The 22168-nt window shown below is 43.1% G+C and overlaps 1 protein-coding gene across 1 annotated transcript in view; it reads left to right on the forward strand.

The window, feature by feature from the left end:
- The window catches only part of RANBP17 (RAN binding protein 17), a 1388837-nt gene that overhangs the window by 972154 nt on the left and 394515 nt on the right, over positions 1 to 22168 (forward strand). The window contains exons 17-19 of the mRNA XM_086931437.1: positions 19380 to 19443; positions 19547 to 19655; positions 20857 to 20960. Of these exons, the coding sequence (XP_086787563.1) occupies positions 19380 to 19443; positions 19547 to 19655; positions 20857 to 20960 (277 nt within the window). The remainder of the gene's footprint in view (positions 1 to 19379; positions 19444 to 19546; positions 19656 to 20856; positions 20961 to 22168) is intronic.

Consider the following 22168-nt stretch of genomic DNA (forward strand, 5'->3'; position numbering starts at 1 on the left):
TAGGCGAGTTAAACTACCTAAGCCAAACTAGCTATAGCCCTCTGTTGCCCAGTCATTATAGCCACTGGTTCTCACTCGTTGTGTGATTGGCTTTCCAGTGACCCAAAGGAACCCAACAGTTTTTTTTGTTCTGAAATAAAATGTATATTTCTAAAAATATCTAAACGTGTTATGTGTTCAATGCTCTTGTAGTACACGTGCACCAATGGCATAGCCCACCTTCTTTAACCCCTTGTGGGTTAAGGAACCTCTGCCGTCGAGGTAGATGCCGACATCATGGCCGCTGGTCCTGGAAGGAGAGGAGGGTAGATCACATAAAAGCTTATGAATAATCCTGAACAAGGAGCAATACTAGCAAATACAAAATCGCAAACGGTCATACAAAATGCACAAAACATGGTATCTCCTAACGGACGTGTACACACTGTCTAACATGGCTTCTGAGAGTAAAAAATTGAATTACTTTCGATTAAAGTATCTCCCTGTTCGTTAGTATGTTTTCAGTACATAACAAACAGCTCGTGCTGCTCCATTTTGTGCAACATAGTGACTCGTGATAGCTTGCTGCTGTTTTCTCACCAGCTATTAGAATCACAGACATGGCTGTGAGACAAGGGTATTTGTATGCAAATATTTATTTTTATGCTAAAATATGTCTAGGTGTTCTTCGGCACACTGATATTCAAAAGCATTACCGTGATTTAAGGTAGGTTTTCAAATCAGCATGGACAGAAAAAGGAGAACAGTAACCTTTTTGTTTTTGACAAGTGGGGTAATAGAGAGAAAGCTTTAAGGGTGGTTCGCTGCACTAATGCATTTGTATTAGTTAGGTTTAAAATTGTGTTCCTGGGCAAACCATAAAAGATTTCCAAAGTATTAGACACCCACTTTTGTGCTGGAATTTAATATGCAACTTTTTATTGGAAAATAATCGTCCTTGTCTGGCAAAATCCACCATGCAATATTTCTGTTAGCAGGTATAATGCAATAAAGCCAGGGAGGGCTATTTATCACTACAAATTTTGAGGATTTCAGGATTCTTTTTATTATTTTAATATATTTCTTTGGTATTAAATCAGAAAAATGATAAATTACACCTGTCGAAGCTGTTTTTCCTTTTCGCCGGAAAATGATGCACAACCCAATTTCGGTGGTCATTTTAGCTTTTAAAGATATGTATTTTTTCTATTAAAAACTCAGCCAGTAGTTGCTTTTTTTCTTAAATAATAACACAAAGCTACTTTTTATTTCTAACACATAAAGTGGTATAAGTACTTCTTGGCATTGCAATCTTTGGCCTTTTCACATGTTATCAGTTTCAAAAATGTTTTAAATGCACTGTGCGTTACTTTATTATTTCCGCAGAACAGATCCTAAGGCTTTCTTTTTCTTCCCATCTTATATCTAAAGTTAATATTACATTCTCCGAAAAAAATACTTTGTTTCCGTGATACCTTCATTAGGTAAGATTTTGCTCCTCTACGTTTATGCCGAATTAACATGGATTTCATTTTCAGACTTTTTTTCTCACTTTTTTAACGCATTTTGCTGCTTTGCAAGTTGGAATCCTTGTAATGACAGACCTGATGTTCTTCTCCAGTTAAAAAAATATACTTTTATAATAACGCAGAAATAAAGGCTGTGACATATTTTTAAAATGAGAGGTGACAAATGATTTGTTCTTCCTTCCTGTCCCAAATTATTTTTTACAATTATTTCAGGTTTGCATATTTAGGAATATATTGGGCCGATTTAATTTCAGTGCTCTGTTATTTGAATTATAAATCATTATGTCCCTTCAAGCTTATCAGTCAAGAAATATTTTTGAATTCATTTACATAAGGGAATATGGGGATGTTGTGTTTTATGTCTCACAGCCACCGCGCCTTCATGGATGGTGCTTGGTTTCTAACAAGTAGCCTTCCCATCATGCCTTGTATTCCAGCACAGTGATAGTACCGGTGTGTGTTTTAGCTTTCTGTATGCAAATTGTACTTTGTATACTTGTATTTTAAAAGACCGTTTTGAGGATGCATTTGAGATTTTTGCATTACTTTGTTTGTGCTAGCATTTGGTACTTTGGTAACTACATTTTCTATCATTGAACTATCCTTTTGTATATTCTGTGCTAGTGTTACCTGGCATTCCTGGAAATTGGCATTCTCAATCCTCGAATTATTGTTATTCGATGTTTTAATGACTTTTATAGCAGAAGAGCCATAATGATCGGTTAGTTCTATGTATTTTAAGATGGTACAAACATCTGTCATATAGTTTACTTGAGAGATTGGCAAAAATGGGATGGAATATTGATATGCTTAATGAGGGGTCTTTGCACTGGTAGTTTAAGTACAACCAAGTAAAGCAGTCATTTAGTGAATGTAAAGTAGTCCTTAGGAGGGATGCTGATTGAATGCGATATCTCATAAGACATTCGATTTCAGCGGAATTTTAAGGTTGTTCTACTGGTACGGCAGTGTGGAGAACAAGAGATTCGTTGATGCTCGGTATTTTATCCACCAGTTGGTGCGGACCATCAATTGGTTCAGCTCGACTGACATTGAAGACTAACTTATTTCTCAGATCCACTAAATTGCAGGGACAGGCTGCTGATTGTCGTGGATCTACCTCATGAAAGAGCTAAAGTTCCACCTAGGTGCAATTTACATGAGGGGGTCAACAAAAAGTGACCCCAGTGAGGTGAATGCACAAGAATTGTAGGAGTGACTGTGTCAGAATGTGGTTCCTACATTTTCTTTTTTTAAAACAAGAACCACATGGACTATTGGATATTGACAAATCACACACTTACAGTTGTGTATCTCTCATGGCATCCAAGAATGTGCTTAGTTATGTACCATGTGCTCTTAATCATTAAGTAGCTCTGCTCAACAGAAGATCTTGATCAGCTGAGATCCCTCCAGCGAGAGGCTTCACTTGCCAGTTCCTTGGGGAACCATCTACTATTCAGAAAGAACAGTGAGAGAAAGTCCACCTTCAACATGGCAGCAACCTTCTTCATACGTAACATGGGTATTAATATCTCCAATGCTTCTGTGCAGTGCACTGTCTGCTTTGGCCATCCCCCACGAGACGTTTGGTATGTGTAATCTAGCAATTATTACCACTATTATAATATTCTCAATCATGAGCCAATCCCCCCGCAACCCATCCACAGCTTATTATTATTAGCGAGGCCGTAACCACATCGATGTCCCTATTCCAGCCTTATGCGGGTTCAACTCATTCTTGCTCTGTGATGGAGTAGTCCCAAATATATAGCTTTCCTTCCTCTCTTCAGATATCTACTGCACACAGTAAAGATCTCAAAATTCGACTTATTGCAGGTATGTCTTGCTCAAGATCAAACTCGCCGAAGTTGAGTTTTGTGGAATGCAGGCCAGGAATGTGCCGCTGGGATCACAGTAACTTTGTCAATATACATTGGCCACAGATGTCCGACTTTCTCCTGTGTCTTGTTGTAGCTGCAGCTCCTTTGCTTGCATCCAAATGACTCTACCTAATGTTACTATGTTTTTCATAGGACCACATTCGGCAGTAGTGGACTGCAGGGTGTACTAATTTAGGGAACGATATTTCCAACTCGTCATTTTCCTTGAAAATATTCTGTAAGCAGTGTATATGCCTAGTGTATATGCTTACTCTGTGGAATAATGGTAATGTTCTTTTGTGTTTTAGTCTTGCGTCTTTAAAAGGTGGATAGTAGGTGGGGGGTTATGTTCCTTCTAGTATCCTGTGTAACCAGATGTGCTCGCCATCAAATGTCGCTCTGATCCCCTTAACCTTCTCATATTCTCCTCAGATGGTTTTGTACGGGGATAGTGCTACCTTTCCTTTATTTTCCATAAGGTTGAGATCACTTATGTTGCCTGATTTTTTAATCAAAGTTTCAAATACATTCAGATCCTGGCTCATGGAACCCACTGGAGTTCCGAGCCATGATCTCGGTCACCGCTAATGCTGTTTGTACTTCTCTTACACCATTTGAAAGATCACTCATTCTTCTAGTCTTGCGTTGGTAATTGGTGATGAAGGAAGGAGTAGCAATGTCATTAACCGTAGTAATTTAATGAGCACCCATATCCGACTCATCTTCCACAAACCTTTTTAGAGCCGTGAGAGCCCTGAACACCCTCTGCGTTCAGCAACCAGCCTTCCTCTCCAGACACTGCTAGATGGTCAGTTCCTCCTGTTCTAGTGGTGCACTCGCCCGTTCTGGCATCATTTGTCATGCATGCTGGAAACTGTGTCCTATGAAAAATACCCCTCATCCAGCGAGCGAGAAACCGGTCTGCCATCAAGACTCTGCACAGCCTGCAGGAAGCCCCACTTCCTAGCTGTGTGTATGTTCATCTGGGAATTTGGGCATTTTTATTGCTGACCCTCTGTCTGTGAAACACTAAATTAATGTTGTTAGCAGGACATGGTGTGGGATCCTGCAAATGTGTAAAATATTTTACTGGCTGTCAGTGGCGTAACAGAACGTGAGGGGTCCCCCCTGCGGAATATGCTGAAGGGTCACCTCACACTCACATCAGTATGGAATGAGGGGGCACCCTCCAGCATTGGCCAGCCAGAGGCCCCTTCTCCCCTCGTGCACCACGGGGACTGTGGGGGCCTTGTTTCTCCCCTGCTGGATGCTGCTTTACAGCAGAAAAACTAATATCATGCTCTGATTATGTGCCATCTTGATCATGGCAATACCCTTTATGTGGGCATGACTGATTACTTGCCTACACATCTTCAGACTATCCAAAATATGACAGTCTGCTTGATTTGCGAGTGCCCGCCAAGAACTGCGTCATGTCCGGCTTTAAGTTCACTTCACTGGCTGCCAGTGTGCAAGCGGGTTATTTTTAAATTGTAATGCTACAAACATAACACCCTCCATTTCTTATGTCCTGCCTGCTTCCACAGTAAATTGTCCTTCCACAGACCTACTAGGGTCCTGCCAAATTGGCCCTTTTGTGCAGTCGGGGCATTAGCCTGGCTAGAACGGGAGGCTGTTCATCTTCCTGTCGGGCATCGATGGAGCTCTCTTCCACACAACCTCAACTAATAGCCTTCCTGTCTTCAAGAAGATTCTGAAAACCTGGACAGTTTAAACTTTCAGCTGCTGCCCACTTTATTGTATTCTTACAGTGACTTGTCTGTTCTCCTGTGCATGGATATCGCTGAGTTTGGCACGCTACTAGGACAATTAACTTAACACAACAGTCAGAGGTCATTTGGATCACTGTATAGCACTTTTCCAAAGATGTGTCCTGCACACAATAAGATACTTCAAAGCGATCTAAAATACTCCTCTTCCTTGTAAGGTCTCAGTACATCCCTTCACCAAATCTTCTTCCGCAGCTTTACATCCTTATTTATTCCTTCCAATGGGAGTCAGTTTTTCCCCCCTGAAATCCATGCTTTACTGGTGGCCTGAAAATGCACCCTACCATCCCTTGATGTGGACAATAAAAAACATATAGAGGACAACTATTTAAGATTGAGTGCATTGAGGAGCAATAAATGCATGCAAGTTAGTTATTGTTAATGCTAATTTACATAAAAAACATTGTGAAAACAAAAAGGTAGTGCGGTTCTGGTGAAACCTTTATGCAGGGCCCAACAGCTTCTTTTGCTACTATCTTTTTCATAGATGCATTTTTATCAAAACCAGTATTTCCAAATATTTATAATCTGCAGTGCCCTCCACCATGAGCTGCAATCCATGCATTTCTCAGTGAGGAGTCTACTATGAATTTCCTTTTCTTACAAAAAATCATTTAACGCTGAATAGTTTGTCATAAATTATATTAATAATCGAATGCCTGCTGTTTTATAACGGTCTTGAATGCTGGTCATAACGACGTATTTCACTTGCATTTAGTACGTCTTTTATCTTCTTTTCTACAGAATCTAATATTTTAAAATTGCTCCAAGCTTTCTTGCTGTTGTTTTTCTTGTTATAAGGCCCACAAATCAAACAAAGCTTATCGTGAACCTAAATGCTTCTGCTTTGTATCTTTACAGAAGAGCAGCCTTCCAAGCGTTAAAATGCTTTGATGCACAAAGTACACAATCAGCCCCCTGGGATCCCTGCATAGGCCTGCCATCTGGAGCAGGGACCATGCAGTCCTGCCTGAGCAGAACAAAACGGGTGCCACATGAATTTAGCACACGTGTGTGTAGACTAGAGTGCTCTGTGTCGCCGACGAGCTAGTACTACCTAGCACTAGTCACGACAACACCAATCCCCAAGAGGAAAGAATGGCAATGAAGTGAATAGTAGAAGCCTGTTTTGAAAAGGCAAAGTTTCAAAGATTACCAGAGGACAAGGTGATCCTCTTATTTTTGACGCTTTAGAGGATAAGTTATATTGAAAGGCGGGTGGCAAGGGAAGGTTCTTCCTTCTTAACAAGTTTTCTTGATAGGGAGACAATAACCTTTATGGAGTGTTTTGACTGAAGAAACCGGCTTGGTTTTAGGATTCAGACACTTGGTTGGAGGTAAATGATAACAGAGCTCTAAACTCTGTAGTGTATTGAAAAATACCTTTGATGGGTGGCCTCCCATAAATGTTGAATTTTGAAATCCTAGGTATGTTTTCTACCATAAGACTTGACCCTTGTCCCTCAGGGGGCGAGCATGATCAAAAAGTATATTGTTTCTGAGGATGCGGTCACTATGATTTTGTATTGTTGTGACTTTGATATCATGGACGACCAGATTCCTTCTTTAATAATGGAATCCCTATAAAGTGGCCTCGATTAGAGGATGTTGAGAAATTCTAGGTTACACACTAGAGTCACTGAAGTGTTGATTTCATTAAGACGTTTCTCAGATTATGGCTTGTGTGCTGAAGAAACTAAAATTCAGACTTTGTCATTAGTGTGTTTTAATTAAATTAATTTAATTCTATGGTTCTCTGTGACTCAAGCACTTTCACTGGTGGTCATGCCACAACGAGGGTCAAACGAGGATACATTTCAAATAGCCATCATCGTTCGATGGACATACTATGCAATGTGTGCTTTTAAAAAGGAACTAGTTGGCTGTGCTGAGAATAAAAATTTTGGGTAATGATCGAGGACCTTTTTATTTTGCGTAAAGTGACTAGTATGTTTACATCATATAGTTTGTTATGTGAACTGACAATTATAACCAATGTTTAACAGAAATAAAGAAAATTCTTCTCCACTATAATGCATGTATTTTGTGTAGAAACTCCCTTCTCTACTTTTTCCACTGTGCGGTTCTACTTTGAAGGTCTTTATATTTGATTTATTAAGGGACCGATGGGTAGATAAGTTGGCATCTTATCAAATGGAGTGCTGTGCTCAGACCCAATAACAGTATCCTGGCCCATCAGCAACTTCAAGTAAATTGCCTTATGTAGAAGGAAACTTGAGATTAGTGCTATGAAACAGGAAAAGGTGGGATTGGTGGGGTGAAGGGGTGATTTGATATACGTTTGTAGTTGATTAGGCTGTTGGAGTCTAATGGTGCTTTTTTTTGAAGTAGCTGAAGCTTGGCCTGTTTAAGAGTTTCAGGTACATGGGCTAAAAAGTAGCACGCATTGTAGAAGAATTTCAATAACCAGTTTTAGGTGTGGACCTAGTATAGAAGTAATGACATTTTGACACAGAATTTGTGGGGTTGTTAAGTGTGATCCTTTTGCGATCTGTCACACTGAAGGAAATATCAGGAGATCTGCCAAGTGTAACAGTAAGCATAATGAACCTCGACATTTTTAATTATTTTGTTTTGCCCAATAAATAACTTTAGTATATCTCTTGTTTCTTGTTTATGGTAAATTGTTTGTCTCCTTTTTGCAAGTTTCTTCAATTTTGTCGTGACGTGTCTGATTTTGAAGTTCATCTGCTTGTGTTTCAATGTAGACTATGATGCATGGTGTGCTGTTTTCGGTATTTATGTAGTTGGACTGTGGAACATAGTGGCACAGTAACCATGTCCTAATACATTGCAAATGCTTACTGTAACGCATTTTTTCTGTCCTTGTGTTGTAAAGTGAACGTGAAAATCCATCTAATATCTATGTATTCCCTGTATTTTTAATTTCAGAACTGTAGGTAGTTTTATTTCTGCTGTGTGCACTACATTCAGACCTCAAACCTGAACACTTGGTAAATGCACTGGACTATTGTCTTCTCTGTGGCTCTCATTTCTGTGAGTCTGCCCTATTGCTGTGAGAACACTAGGATGTCATTGAGATCTCTCAAATATGGAGAACCTACGCATTCTAAGTGGAATGTATTAGAGTGGAGAAAGCTCAAACTGAAACAAATGGATTAGTTATGAAAATCTGACTGCATGCTACATTATTTCCAGTTTCCCACCTACATGTACTCACAGCCTTTTGCTGCAGACTCTTAGCTCTTTGGGATTAAAAGTTACTTCACTATTAATCTTGGTTTTAGGTTTGGAGAATCCTTTAACATCACAATGGTGTATTGGATGTAATTTGGCTTGATAAACTTAAATATGTAACCATATGTGAGCCACCTGTTTTATTTTGTACCTTTTTAGTATTGGGATGTTGTGTTTCTACTCCTGCAGGTTCCTAATGAGCCTCATAATTAAAGGCATTTTATGTACCTCGCACCTCTTTTGGAGAGTCAATTTCAGGGCATACTTTTAAGAGTCTTCTTCTAAGGCATCTAAGTGTTCAAGGCATCTTAGCCTCCAACTTCAAGGAGAAACCATGCAGTAGTTAGAAATAGAAGGGAAACTTTCAAGGAGCACTGTTTGTATGTTTGGGCCTTCATTGGGCAGACAACACTTAGTTATTTTAATAAGAAGGGCCTTCTGAGACCAGTAACTCTTAGATTCAGGTGTTGGAATCCTTTAAACAGGTCTGAGCGCACCTGGTTCCCTGTTGGTGGATCTGAGCATGAAATTAGATCTCATTAACTGTTATGTGCCGTCCTGGATTTAAGGAAGCCGAGAACAGTGGGAGGATTTTGGGTCCCACTAAGCTCAGCAACTTCATCACTTATGAGTAAAAAGTGAAGTGGTCTTCCATGGGAAGGTTTTGTAGAGTGATATAGAAATACTCGCAAGTGGGATGCTAGCTTTTCTTCTAAGAACCTCCCCTTGGCCCTCTGCCCCCAAAGAATTACGTAAAATCGTAGAGAAAAGGCTACTCTGCTTGCTGCTAACACACATTAAGCTGCCTGAGTTGGGGACATTGAAAGATTATTCCAAAACCCTACTTGAATTGTGTTCAGAATGGCATGGTGGGATTCTTACCCGGATATGCATAGCTTTTTTGACCTGACTTCTGTTGGACAGGCCCTCCACCAGATTGACTGGGACAGATGGTTGACACAGGCGACCCGCTTGTGGCATTGTAGCTGGATTTCTCAGGTCTCAACTCTGAATGGAATTGACTGATGGGATTTTAGGTATCTTCAACCTTGGTGATGTGTGGGAGGGCTCACATTTTGTTAAGGGAAATAAGACAATGGGGACAGGCTTCTGGGTGTCTTGCGGGTTTGTGGAGAACCACAATTGGTGGCATGGCCAAGCTCTGTGGGGAAGTAGCCTGTGCCTACAAACTCCAGGTAAAAATTAAGGCGATGAGGAGGCAACAACAGTGAGAGGAATTTCTTGTAGTAGTCGATCAGGAATCCATCCGGTCTGGGTAACCTGCCTGACAGCAGGCTGCCAACAGATCCAGACCGTCATTCCACAGTGAGGATTTGTTGAAGCGCCACTCTGTCCTCCATCACCAAAGTAGCTAGCGGAAGGTCGGCAATCAGAGGACAGGTATATTTGCTTTCGGGGAGGTGACGCTGACTTTATAAGGAGCCATAGTAAAATGCGAACTCAGCTGCTATGTCCAAATGTGAGGTGAGAGTAATCCCTGTTGGGATACGGATCATGATGGAATCAGTCTGGAGGCGGCATTGTAGGTCACCCGCCAATAGAACATTTCCTGGATTTGTCTGCCGCCTCCTCCCCCGTTTGTACACGTCTAGTGGAAGCCATCCAACATTGTTTGGCTTCTTCTCCAGGCACAACTTTCTTAGAGAGGTCCTGCAGATCTGTGTAAGAACTGCATCCCCCTAGTTGCTGATTATGGTGCTCCAGAATTACGAGCTCTACTTCCAGGTTCGAAATATGCTGAAGGTGGGTGCAGGCTTGTCCCTGAAGGAACGCTTTGGCCCTGCCCCACATGACTGCCTTGCTAGCCATCCATACTGTCCCCTTGGAGTCAACAGATCCCAGTTTCAGATCAATATACGAAAGGAGCTCCTGAGACAGGTGAACAGTACATTGCGCATATAATAGACACCAAGCATTGAGGCACCTGAAAGGCTTGATGCCTCCTGCGTGTTAGCCATATTGCAATTCAACTGGAGCATGGTCGGAAATGCCCCGGAGTAGGATGTACATGGGCATCACTTTAGGGATCTCTGGATAAACTACTGTGGGCTTGGAAGAGGTGGGTATGCTCAATTAATTCCTGGGTGCCACATCCTCCAGGCGTTGCAGAGACCGGGGGTTGGCACCCACTCCGCCAACGGAAAGGAGGACTGTGGGAGGATCGCCGGAAAGGAGGACTGTGGGAGGATCGCCCTATTCCAGTCATGTCAAAGGTAGAGCCCATCACATTGATAAAATTGCTGCTGATGATGGTGGGGCCCAGTGGCAGATCCAAAATGATGCTGATAATATGACCTTGGGACGTTTGAGCCCTGTGTGGCAGATTGTATATGCTAAAGAAGTTGTAGTGCTTTCCGTCCAGGAGACCATCCAGTCATACATACATACCCTCCAAATCCGATACAGTGGGTGACAGAGAGGGAAAAGATTTGTGAAGGAGTATCACAACTTCTCGAGAACCCCTAGTAGGTCCTGCATTGTAGATTCTGTCATACCCAAACCTGGTGAGTACCGGGCAGCGGGTTCCAAGGAGGTGCGGTTCTTGAAGAAACAACACGGCGGGGGAGAGTGGTACTTGGCAAAGCAAAGGACTACGCTTCGTTTAATGCGGTTGTTGAGCCCGCTGACGTTCAAGTTCATGACAGGGATTAATACCATCACGCTATGGGGCCAATAGGGGGCTAAGGCAATGAGTATTACAAGTGCATTAAGACCCCCATTTACCAGTGAAGGAGGCTGGGGAGAGGAGGTCTGTATCATGGTAGATGCAGTAGATGTGCGTACTGTGCAGGTGTAAAAACCAAAGTGAAAAAATGCCCCAAAACGGTATAGATAAATTCCCAACAAACCCCTGGAAAGGGGGCGGCCTGTGGTTTTGAGTTACTTGTGCTCCAGGGCCCAGTCCCATGCCGCCTCCAGAGAGTCAAAGAAGAATGAGTGGGAGTCATGAAGAACCTTCAGCTTGGCAGGGAACATAAGCATATACAGCAGGTTCATTGCACATTGGTTTTGCTTCACTGAGTCAAAGACATTATATTGTTTCTGGATCAGGCGGCTGTAGTCCACAAAGAGGAGAATACTGTGGTTTGGAAGGGTATAGGCCCATGAGATCTAGCCCCACCGAAAGATATATTCTCTGTCTTTGTAATTAAGGATTTTGGCCACAATGGTTCTTGTGGGACCCCAGGCGGAGGCTACTGTGCCAGAGACCTTGGAACCCGCTCCAGGACAAAGCAAAAGGACAGATTGCCATGTGGGAGCCAGGATTTATTCATATCTTCCAGGAATTTTTCAGGTACCGATCCCTGGACTCCCTTTGGAAAGCTAAGGAAGCAAAGGTGTTCTTCCAAGCACAGTCCTCTGTGCGTTCCTCCAGGACCTTGGTGGATGTAGAAATGCTTTAGACAGTGGATTTGAGCTCCCGAACAGTGTCTTTGAGTTCTGGGATGCAGCCCTTGGCGTCAGAGACAATGTCCACTACACCTTGCACTGGTCCAGGTGCAACAGTGCAGCATTCACACCCATTTCGCCGACTTTGTTCTTGAGGTACGCCTGGAGGATCGGCTCAGTGCCCAAGGCGTCCAAGGGTGCTAAATCCAACGGGGAATCCACGACAGGCTTAGAGGCGTCCGTCGAGCAGGTAGTGTACCTGTCCATTTTTGTTTGGGCTTGAGAGAAAGGCAGACATTTTTTGCACATGGCGAGGTTGCAGGCATTTAGTCCTAACCACAGAAAAGCTGAAAAGGTTTTGTTCAGTCCACATGCAACATAGGTCCGTGTGGGCATCACAAGCAGCCAAACCGCCTCATGGATGGGTTTCTCCCAGGAGAAGGGAGAGGCAATAGTTCCTGGGCCCAGCCAAAATAAGCCCCCATTTCACCCAGGTCCAAAGAAGGTTCACAAGGAGGAAGGGAGGCAGGGTCCATCTGCAGCCACCAGTTAACATGAGAGAGCCCCCGTCCAGTCCAGCCCCCTCCCCTCCCACCCGGGGGCACAGGTGCCACAGAGTTCCCACCTACCACGGCAGAGAAGACCTGCTGGACCTGGTAGTTTTCCTGGGGGCCCGTGGATGTAAGTGGAAGGGCGGGGAAAGGAGGGGGTACAAGTGAGGTCGGGAAGGCTTCTCACATACCGGCCATGCCTACCCCCAGACGCAGGTCTGCTGATTTGGTGTCTTGCCTTTTAAGAATGAAATAAAGAAAGCCAAAATATTAGGAGTGGATGCAACAGTTTGACACTGGATGTATGGCAAGATACAACAACCAAAGGGTTGCACTAGTGAGGTGTAGGAGTTTCGGGACTCTGTGATAAACGTCCTGTATCACCGAAGAACAGGAAGAAAGTGCTTGAAAGTCAAGTGAAAGTGGCAAATATCCGATTCCTCGATCTCCCCTTGGTCTTAGAGAAAATAGTTAAGGACCACTTAGTACTTTCAGGCGAGGGTGGCTTGAGTATGATATGGAATGCATTCTGGCTACTCTCCAGAACATCACCTCCCTCTGCAGCCTCGGATGGTGGAATGATCATGATGGAGCTTTGTGACCCGACCTCCTAGAGCCTTTATTGTGGAAAGTGGCTTAAGGAAAAAGGGTCCTTCAGGTGGAACCTAAGAGAGTGCTGCTTTAGCTAAATTACTGTGGGTAGACTGTATGAAAGAGAAGAGGGCTGCAGACAAATCGTGGAAAACTCATGAATGTGGGAGGTGTTAGAGCCTCTTTGAGGAACCCTCCAAACTCAAGGTGTGCCAAGAAAGAGGCTTATGTCTTCTCCAGTGTGAATGCAGCCTAGATATTATTGAGCTGCTTAAATATGTTCTCCTCAAACTGAGTAGCTGCATGACAATGCAAAGCGTGAACTAGATTGGCAGATTATTTATTTCTGCTTAATTCTCTTCAGGGGTCCCAGAAAAGTGTGGCTTGGGTTTTGTGGGGGGACTCCATATTTCTTCTTCACTGATTAGCTTGATTTACAAAGTGTGTTTTCCTCTCCCATGCTTCATCTACACCAATGTAGTACCCTTGTGTTCCCCACATTCATGCCTGTGCCTCTATTCTAGCTAATGCAATTCCTACCTCTTTGTCTTATAGGAAGAAGTGTGTGGATGGCCTTTCCTTGGGGTGTTAATGGTTTCAGTAGCTATGGTGTCCACACATGATGTGCAGCAGAAGGCAATTGTGTGGATCGTAGGTGTGACATTGTAATTGTTTTACTTTGTGGTTGTTTCTGTTACCTCTGTCCTGGTTATATGGTTGAACCAGTTGCAGCCGGTATGACTCGCCAGTGGGAAGGTGGGAGTGGGGGGTGGGGGGGGGGGGGGGGGGCGCAGGCACAGGGGCAGGGTCGCTCAGTGATCACAATGAAATTTTTAAAAATCACTTACCTTGCCACTGACTGGTCTCGGTCTCTGCTCCTTCTCTCCTGCTCCGACTTCAGGAACAGGAAGCAGGCAGCCAGGCTCTCTCCCCAAAGCCAATCACAACGCAGCAATGCAGCGTTGTGATTGGTCTGAGCGCTGTGACATGTCGCTCAGCCAGGGGCTGCAGGGTAGGGCATGTTCTCCATGCAGGTTGTAATGCAGCCTGCATGGAGAACAGGGAAAGTGCGCATGGCTGGTTTCGGTGGCCCAGGAGGGCCCAACCCACAGTCATTGCGCACTTAGGAGAGATAAATCTGGCCAAGCGAATGCACAGGGAAAAACTAGCGTGCTCCATACTCCATGCAAGCAAATTGCAGAATCCGAAGGATTTTTGGGCAAAAATAAACTTTATGCTAAATGGCAAACATCGCCAGTTTACCTCAGATATGACGGACCAGCTCTGGAGTAGTCATATCAACCTATTATACAATTCCTCGTACAATTCATTCACGGACAACAAGGCCGAGCATCTTGTGGAGCTTCCCCAGTCCAGCCCGAGAAAAATGCCAGTTCCAAAAACAACTGGGAATTTACCGACACCAAGGACTACTGGAGACATGGAATTGTTCTCACTAAAGCAGGTCTCAAACACCATAAAATCATTGAGAGCAGACGGAGCGCCCGGTCCAAACGGGCTTCCCAACGCCTTATTTAGGAAAGAACCATTGTTTTGGGCCAGTCAACTAACACCCTTATTTGGTCAGAGTCTAAAGACCGGGAACATTCCCGAATCATGGAGAGGCAGCATTCTGCACCCAATCTATAAATCCGGGTCCCGCTCAGACCCTAACAACTATAGGCTTATAGCCTTAATAGACGTCGAGGCTAAGATCTACGCTTCCAACTTGTTGGTAGAACTGGAATCCTGGGTGAGCAGTACAGGGATAATTCCCCGGACACAAACAGGATTTCGGCCAGGACTGGGCACCTTGACCAATCTATCTGCGCTAACCCTCCTTGTTAACAAAGCTATCTACAACTCCACCCCGCTGTACACTTGTTTCCTGGATCTAAAAGCGGCCTTTGACAAAGTGCCAAGATCTAATCTTTGGGCTAAAATGAAAGCCTGGGGCGTGCCGCCAAAGTTGCTGGGAGCAATCATTGAGCTCTACACAGACACCTGGGTCCAAGTGAAAAAAGGAAATGGTCGACGCCTGACAAGGAAATTCCATACAACCAACGGTTTAAAGTAAGGCTCCGTCCTGGCCCCCAGCCTCTTTAACATCTATACCGCGGACCTAGTAAGTGCCCTAAGCACCATCCCGGGAGACCCACCCAAATTGGCCCACTCACCTATAACAAGTCTCCAATACGCAGACGACATTGTGCTCCTCTCAAAAACCCCCATCGGTCTACAACGCTTGATCTCCAAACTGTCGCAGTACCTCTCGAACGCACAATTGACTATAAACCTAAAGAAAACTAACATCATATGCTTCTGTGGCTCCAGAAAAAGAAAAAAAAACTTTCGTCTGGAAGATAAATTCTACCCCTCTAATCCAGGTAGACCATTATAAATACCTAGGAATCTTATTGGACCACCGACTAAAGTTTAAACAGCACCTAAAACAAGGGGAATCCAAAGCTAAGCAGCTTCAATTTGCTTTCAAAACTGTTCAAAAGCAATTAAACGGACATTCCACCGGCCACATTCTCAACATCGTGGCCGCCAAATTTCTGCCATCACTGACATACGGCTCTGAACTACTGGCAATCCGGGATGCCAAAGCGTTAAATCTCGCCCAATCCAGGCTGTTTAAAACTCTTTTCTCAATCCCGAGACATATTTCGCAAGCCCAAATTTGTTTGGAGTTCGGTCTTACTAACCAGCTCCCAGCAAGACAAGGAGCACTCGCCAAATATTATTGGCGCATGAGGGACGCAGAAGACGAATCCCTGGCCCATCTTTGTTGGTTAGAAGTCGAAAAACAGGCCGGGCTACCAGACTCAACATACAAGATCTTGAGGCAAGCTCTGGAGGCACTAAAACTAGAAGAATCTTGGCGTCTGCCCATGAGTTATTCCGCCTTCAAACTGATAATCAAGAAAGCAGTTAAACAAACATCACTACTCATGGATAAAGCAGCAGTGGCTGGCAAAAGCCACGCCTGGATCGTTTTGCCGTCATATACCTACCTAAAACCTCAGGATTATTTGAAAGAATGCTTCAGGGACCACTATAAAAGGAAATTAAGCCTATTAAGGCTAGGTTGCTTCTCGTCCAAAGACCTCACACCCAGATGGCTACGGTTGTGGGCAACTACCGATTGCCGCCTCTGTGGCAACGGCGCAGAGTCTTTACAGCACCTTATATGCATATGCCCGGCACTTCAAAATCTAAGAAAAACGCTTCTTCGATCTCTTCTAAGAGAAGCCCAGCTGAGAACTTGCAGGGCGACGGTGATAAGATGCCTAAGTGGATCCTGGATAGAACTCTCATGTAAAACCATAAAATTTTTGAATCTCGCCGCCATAACGCTGGAAAAAAGGGCAGCACCCATCGAGGTCTCTGGACAATAGGCCAGGCTTGGGCAGGCCACAGACTTTTCCACTCTCTTCCCCTCCCCTCTAAACGGTTGTTTTTTCGTATCATGAGTTAAAAATAACGAGACTCTTGTTGAACAATCATTATTTTATACTTTTTATTTTTCTTCCTTTCATCATGAGTCAAAATTAATGTGTCCCTAGCTAGAACTCATATCATTCGTTTTATTCTCTTCCTTTTAGACCTTTTCCCCGCTATTTTTGTATAGCATGATATTAATTTCTAACTTGATTTAAAGTTGATTTTGTGTTGTTTTTATGATGTAAATTCCGCTTGCATGGTGGTAAGTCCACCCTTTTATGATTTTTTAAATCAAATAAAGTATCACTCTTCCACTTAGGAGTGGGCAAACCACTCCTCCTCCTTCTCCATTAGTAGAGCAGCCCCCTCCAGCTGCCCACCTGCAAAGGAAACATTAAATGATAATAACTGAAAGTTATTATTTTATGTTTTTGCTTCTAGCACTACTTGAAAGCAGTGGGGTGACGCTCCTCTGCCATAGCGCAGGAGTCGCTACTGAATTGAACTTTTAAAAACATTTTACACAAAATGTCACATATAGTAAGGTTTACACATTTTTTTTAAATAAACTTTTTACAGGAAAGAGGCTCAGACTTTGGTGGAAAATTCCCTATTTAATGAATTCAGGCAGCTGATTAACACAACGCAGAATTCTGGTGAACATGTGTACATATCTAATGCCCAGTTTACTTATGATATAGGGGTTGGTGGTGTCGAATTCTTTCACTTTTGGGCTTCAGTAACTCTTATCTCCTAGTTGACTGCAAATTCTCATTTGCCCTGGGTGGTGGTCTAGGTTTACCAAGTCTTTCTTGCACCTGAACCTCCTTCCTTTTACTGCTTAAACTCTGCGTCGCCTCAAGATGGAAAATTCCTAAGATTCAGTGTACTGCTGACCCCCGGCAGCTCATCCAGTCTTCAGAATCTGGTAGGATGACACAATTGACAGTGATTAGACCAGTGACTTCTTACTTATCCTCCTTGATCCATGCATTAGGTGCCCAAGATCTCTCGAGCTGATGATTCAAAAGATTATGGAGGAACAACCAGTTAGAAGGCTTGTTGTCCAGAAGACTTTTCTCCTTCAGTAACCTCTCTCCAGTAGTCAAGCTGTCATGGGGATGTGCCTTGCATTTACACTGTGTTAAGTTAGCATTAGAGGTTTAAACCCCATTTTTCCTTTCTGCTGCCTTTTGCACACGGCACACATTATTACAAATGTTTAGAGTCCAGCAGACTGTTTTGCTTCACACAAGAATAATGTTTTCCTATAGTAGCAGCGTTGCTTGGTAAGCTTTGTCTGAACAGTGAGTGCCGAGGCCTTCAAGGTTATTTCAACACAGTGGTTGTTGCTCGGTCTGATCAGCGCACGTTCTAGACATAACATATATGCAGCTGTGGCCACCTCTCATTTTGGCGCGTTTAATAATGCACTGCGCAGGCATGCAAACACACTTTGGAGAACATTTGCATGCAGAGAGCTAGTGTAGGAAATGATGTGATCCATTTCTACTGGGACCAGAGGTATGGGGCCCGCCCTTGTAAACCCAAGAGACCTTCTGTAGATATAAAATAACCCAATAGCAAGGGAGGGTGAAATCTAGGTGTAATCTAGCCTATTTCTATTTTGCATTTTAAGATGCTTTCTCCTTTTGTATTTTATGGATTAGTAACTATACTTATAATCTTGTTGCTTATAATATATCTGCTTGTATTAGCTAAGATACTGCGCCTGAGAACATGGCATTAGAAATAAATATTTCAAACTTGCACGTGTCTTCATTTACTCCCCGTTTTGGACTGATATAAGAGTATAACGAAAGAGTGTTCATGTGTTCCACATTGCCTGAGGTATTCTAAGTTCCATGTTCTGGGTTGTCTAATCATTGGGGGTATGGAAGAACCAATGAGACACTGATTGCTAGTCTGGTAGGGGATTTTGGCTACTAAGGTGAGTTTTGGTACACCCTAATTCAATGAGGTTCCAAGTCTCTATTCACAGTTCTGTGTATGAGCAGAATCCCTGCTACAAAGCCCCAGATGAACATTCTGCCACTTCCCCTAGCACGTATTGTATCAAGACCGAGGCCCTTTCTATTGCTTTCTTGTATTCCTTGTATGCCTAAGTACCGCTTCTGTCTCCAACTCACAAGCCAGTACTATTCACGATTCTGCATCATCTCTTCAGTAGTGACCAAAAGCGGCTCTAGCAGACGGACTGTGGAAATCAAGGTTGTTCGTCCAGAACTCAATCCTTGAACTCAATCCCTGCCTCTGCCTTTCAGTGTGAGTTGGTGGCCAAAAGGCTCACTAAACAAGCATCCTGTTACTGTACCAATCAGATGCATCAATGTTGTGCTCTAGGAATAGTGTCCTTTACGAAAGATCTCATGTACTCCGCATTCTGTACTTCTATCAATTTATAAAGTAGCTAACTTCATGAATGGAATAGGACAGGTAAGCAGGTATGAGCGGTTTCGTCAGATTTGGTGATATAGTGACCAGAGATGTGTTACATGACATTACTTTTTGAAGAATGTTTGTCTCCACCGTTAATCAGGGCCTCAAGAGTAAGTAACTAAAATCCGTTATCATTCTAAAAGAGCTGGTGTTTTCTCCCCCTCCTCCCCCCAAAAACAATCAGAAATCACATAATCTCGATGAAGGCTGAGTTTATCTGTATGCACCCCTAATCCTAGTCTAACGTGCAGAGTAGACTTTAAGTTTCTGAAGCCTGTAATCAATCTTTCAACTCATCAAGGAATGTACGATTATGGCCTAACTTCGACTTCTATGGTCTGATTTGACAACCTAAAATTCACTGTTTTCCAAAAACGGTAGTATTCATGCAATACTCGACTGTTTTGAGTAAACCATGCATTCAGTTCTGTAATGCGTTGTGCTTTTGTTTAGCAAAGAAAACGAGTTATATCCTGATGGATTTTTGCTAATTGCAGGATTCTTAACTATCATTACATATATTCTTTTGAAGAAACTGGTGAAAATTGAAGCTGTGAAGTTCATGCTTCAGAACCACACGGTAAATTTACCCTATTGTTTTGGCAATGTGTTCTGTGGTTTGAATAATGAATGTATTTACAATGTATTCGGAAAATAACACATCTGTAATGTGTGTTTTCTAGAGTAAGCACTTCCCCTTTTTGGGTGTCAATGATAACTTTACTCTGACTGACTTGAGATGTCGGACAACCTTCTACACAGCACTTACCCGACTCCTCATGGTGGACCTTGGTGAGTATATTTTCAGTTTTTTCTTTCACAAGTTTCCTATGTCGCAGGTGACTGATTGGTTGATTGCAGGTGGATCACACTTTGAAGGGGAAAGTCCAATGAAGTTTGTGAAAGCAATTCTGTTTTGGGGCTATTTCATGTTGATATTGTGTGTGTGTCCGTGTACAATAAGTATTTAGTATGTATAATTTTAGGGCTTGCCTTGTCAGATTCGGAAGTTGTCCTAGGAAGTATGGCTAAAGCAGAAAGTGTTGTCAGATAATACTTTGACCAAGACAGTGAACACCTGGAGCAAACCCAAATATTGACAGGCATCACTTCCTGTCAGATTTGAGATGATCCTAGAGAAAAGACTTGGCATTTTCTATGTAGGAGCACTCGTTTACTTATCCAAATCCCAACATATGTTCCAACTCTTACAGACCATACAGGAGCTGTGTCATCAAAAAAATGTTAAGTATTCTTTCGCTCGCTTGAGTTCTGAAAACAAAAGTTTTTCATTTCTCCCATTGCCGCCCACGGGCACCTTTTGTAGGGACCAGAACTCGTTTGGTAGGTCTATGGGTTACAGTTTGCATGGCTGTTAAAAAATGTCCTTTTTGACAGCCTGTTAGTGTTGGGTAAATAGTACACCAAGTGCTGCCCTCTTTAGGCAACCCTGCTGGGCTGACTGTCATTGCCGCCTGCAGCTTGTAACTCCCCTGAGCCCAGATCAGAGATGTCCATTGCACATATAAGCCTTTAAAGCATGGGCGGCCCTACCTGGACAGCACTGGCCCTTTCCCTAGGCCAAGCATCGCATGGGAGACGCCAGGGCACACACTACCTCCTTTAGCTGCACAAACCAGAAGCCTCATGGGGACCCTGGAGCCATGGACCATCAGACTGAAGTTAGGAAGTGAGTGAGAAAGAGCTACATGTCTGTATGTGAGCTCTCTGTAAAGTAGGCAACATTGTCGGGGGTGAGAGCTGCTGAGCTGCAGCTGCTGCAGTTATAAATTGTCTTAATCTAGAGTCACGTCAACTTCTTTTAGCGCACTGCAAAGACCTGGATTGGTTGCATTGTGGACAGTGGAAATTAAGTAGTGCACCATATCCTGCAGACTCAATAAAGGTCCCCCATTTCCCATTAATGTTTTTCAAAAGCTTATACCGGGGCGTCCATTTGTAAACACAGTAATTCACTGTTTTTTCCATACAGGTGAGGATGAAGATGAATTCGAAAATTTCATGCTACCAATCACTTCAGCATTTGAAGCAGTTGCTCACATATTTAACAACAATTTTAAACATGAAGAAGCAAAGGTAAGTATAGAAAATGACTTTGCCTATTTATTTTATATACAAATGCTTTATGACGATATAGGGCAGATTTGTACGAACTGTTGCCACCGCCTGTGGTACAAGTCACCTCGCTGCGATTCCCTCGTGCTGAAGAAACCTCAATGTAGAAGGGAATCCTTGATCTGGAACCTGCATGAATTGTGAAAAGTGCCCCCGATTGGTTTACTTCCTAGTGAATCCCCATTCTCTGAAAAATAAGGGGTGGTAGATGGGCCTTTTTAGGAGCAGGAGGTCCTGGCAGGGCTGCCCAGCAGAGAGCAGCTACTTAGACAGATTGGTGGATGTGTCCGAACATGAAAGCAGAGCTAAGGGTGGCTGCCCACAGACAAGCCTACTGGGTGAGCAATCTGGTGGCAGCGGGTCTCATGAATGATCAACAAAGAAATAAAACTTTAGCTGGGTTGTATTTAGGATCATTGAACTCATTTTCAATAAAGTTGGTAGTTTAAGACATATAACCATGGATTATTAATTCATTTCTTAGAACTTTGTCGAATACATCTGCCTTTCACATAGAAAATGTCATTGAGAGGTGCCGCAGTATACATTGAAATGCGTACATAAAACAGCTAGAGTTCGTTTCTGTACCTGGCTGGGAGGACTTTGTGCCCTGGTTTAGTGCATCCCATCTAAAAGCCAGCGTTTGTAATCATAAATAGTCTTACCAGGGCTGTTGAATTGTGTGTGCAGTCCAATATAGTGATCTGATGGTATTAGATTTAGCATTAATGGGATCCCCAGAATGGCATACAAGTGAGAATATCAGGGGAGATGAGCACATGTAATGAGATAGAGTTTGGCAGTGTATGTGACTGCAACATCACTGGGTAGCCGAGAGACTGTTCGCAGCTGATAGGAAGGAATACACTCTACTTTTACCCCTGGTTTCTAGTCTAGACCTGGGTGAAGTACATGAACTATAGTTTTGTGTTTGGGAAGTTGTATTTGTACCCAGCACCCCTGGAGTCACTATTTGCTCTTCTCTCCCGTTATGAATGGTCATAATCAATTAAAGATTTGGAGCTTCTTCTTAAAAGGGAACTACTTAGGAGTAACCCAATGTGGTTGTGACACAGTCTAAAAAAGACTAACAGCAGGTAAATGGACCACAGACATGGCCAGCTTTTTGGGTACCTACGCTATAAGTTTCAGCTTTACAGCCAAAGAGA

This window comes from Lissotriton vulgaris, chromosome 7, assembly GCF_964263255.1.
Source record: "Lissotriton vulgaris chromosome 7, aLisVul1.2, whole genome shotgun sequence".
In the NCBI taxonomy this organism is placed as follows: Eukaryota; Metazoa; Chordata; class Amphibia; order Caudata; family Salamandridae; genus Lissotriton; species Lissotriton vulgaris.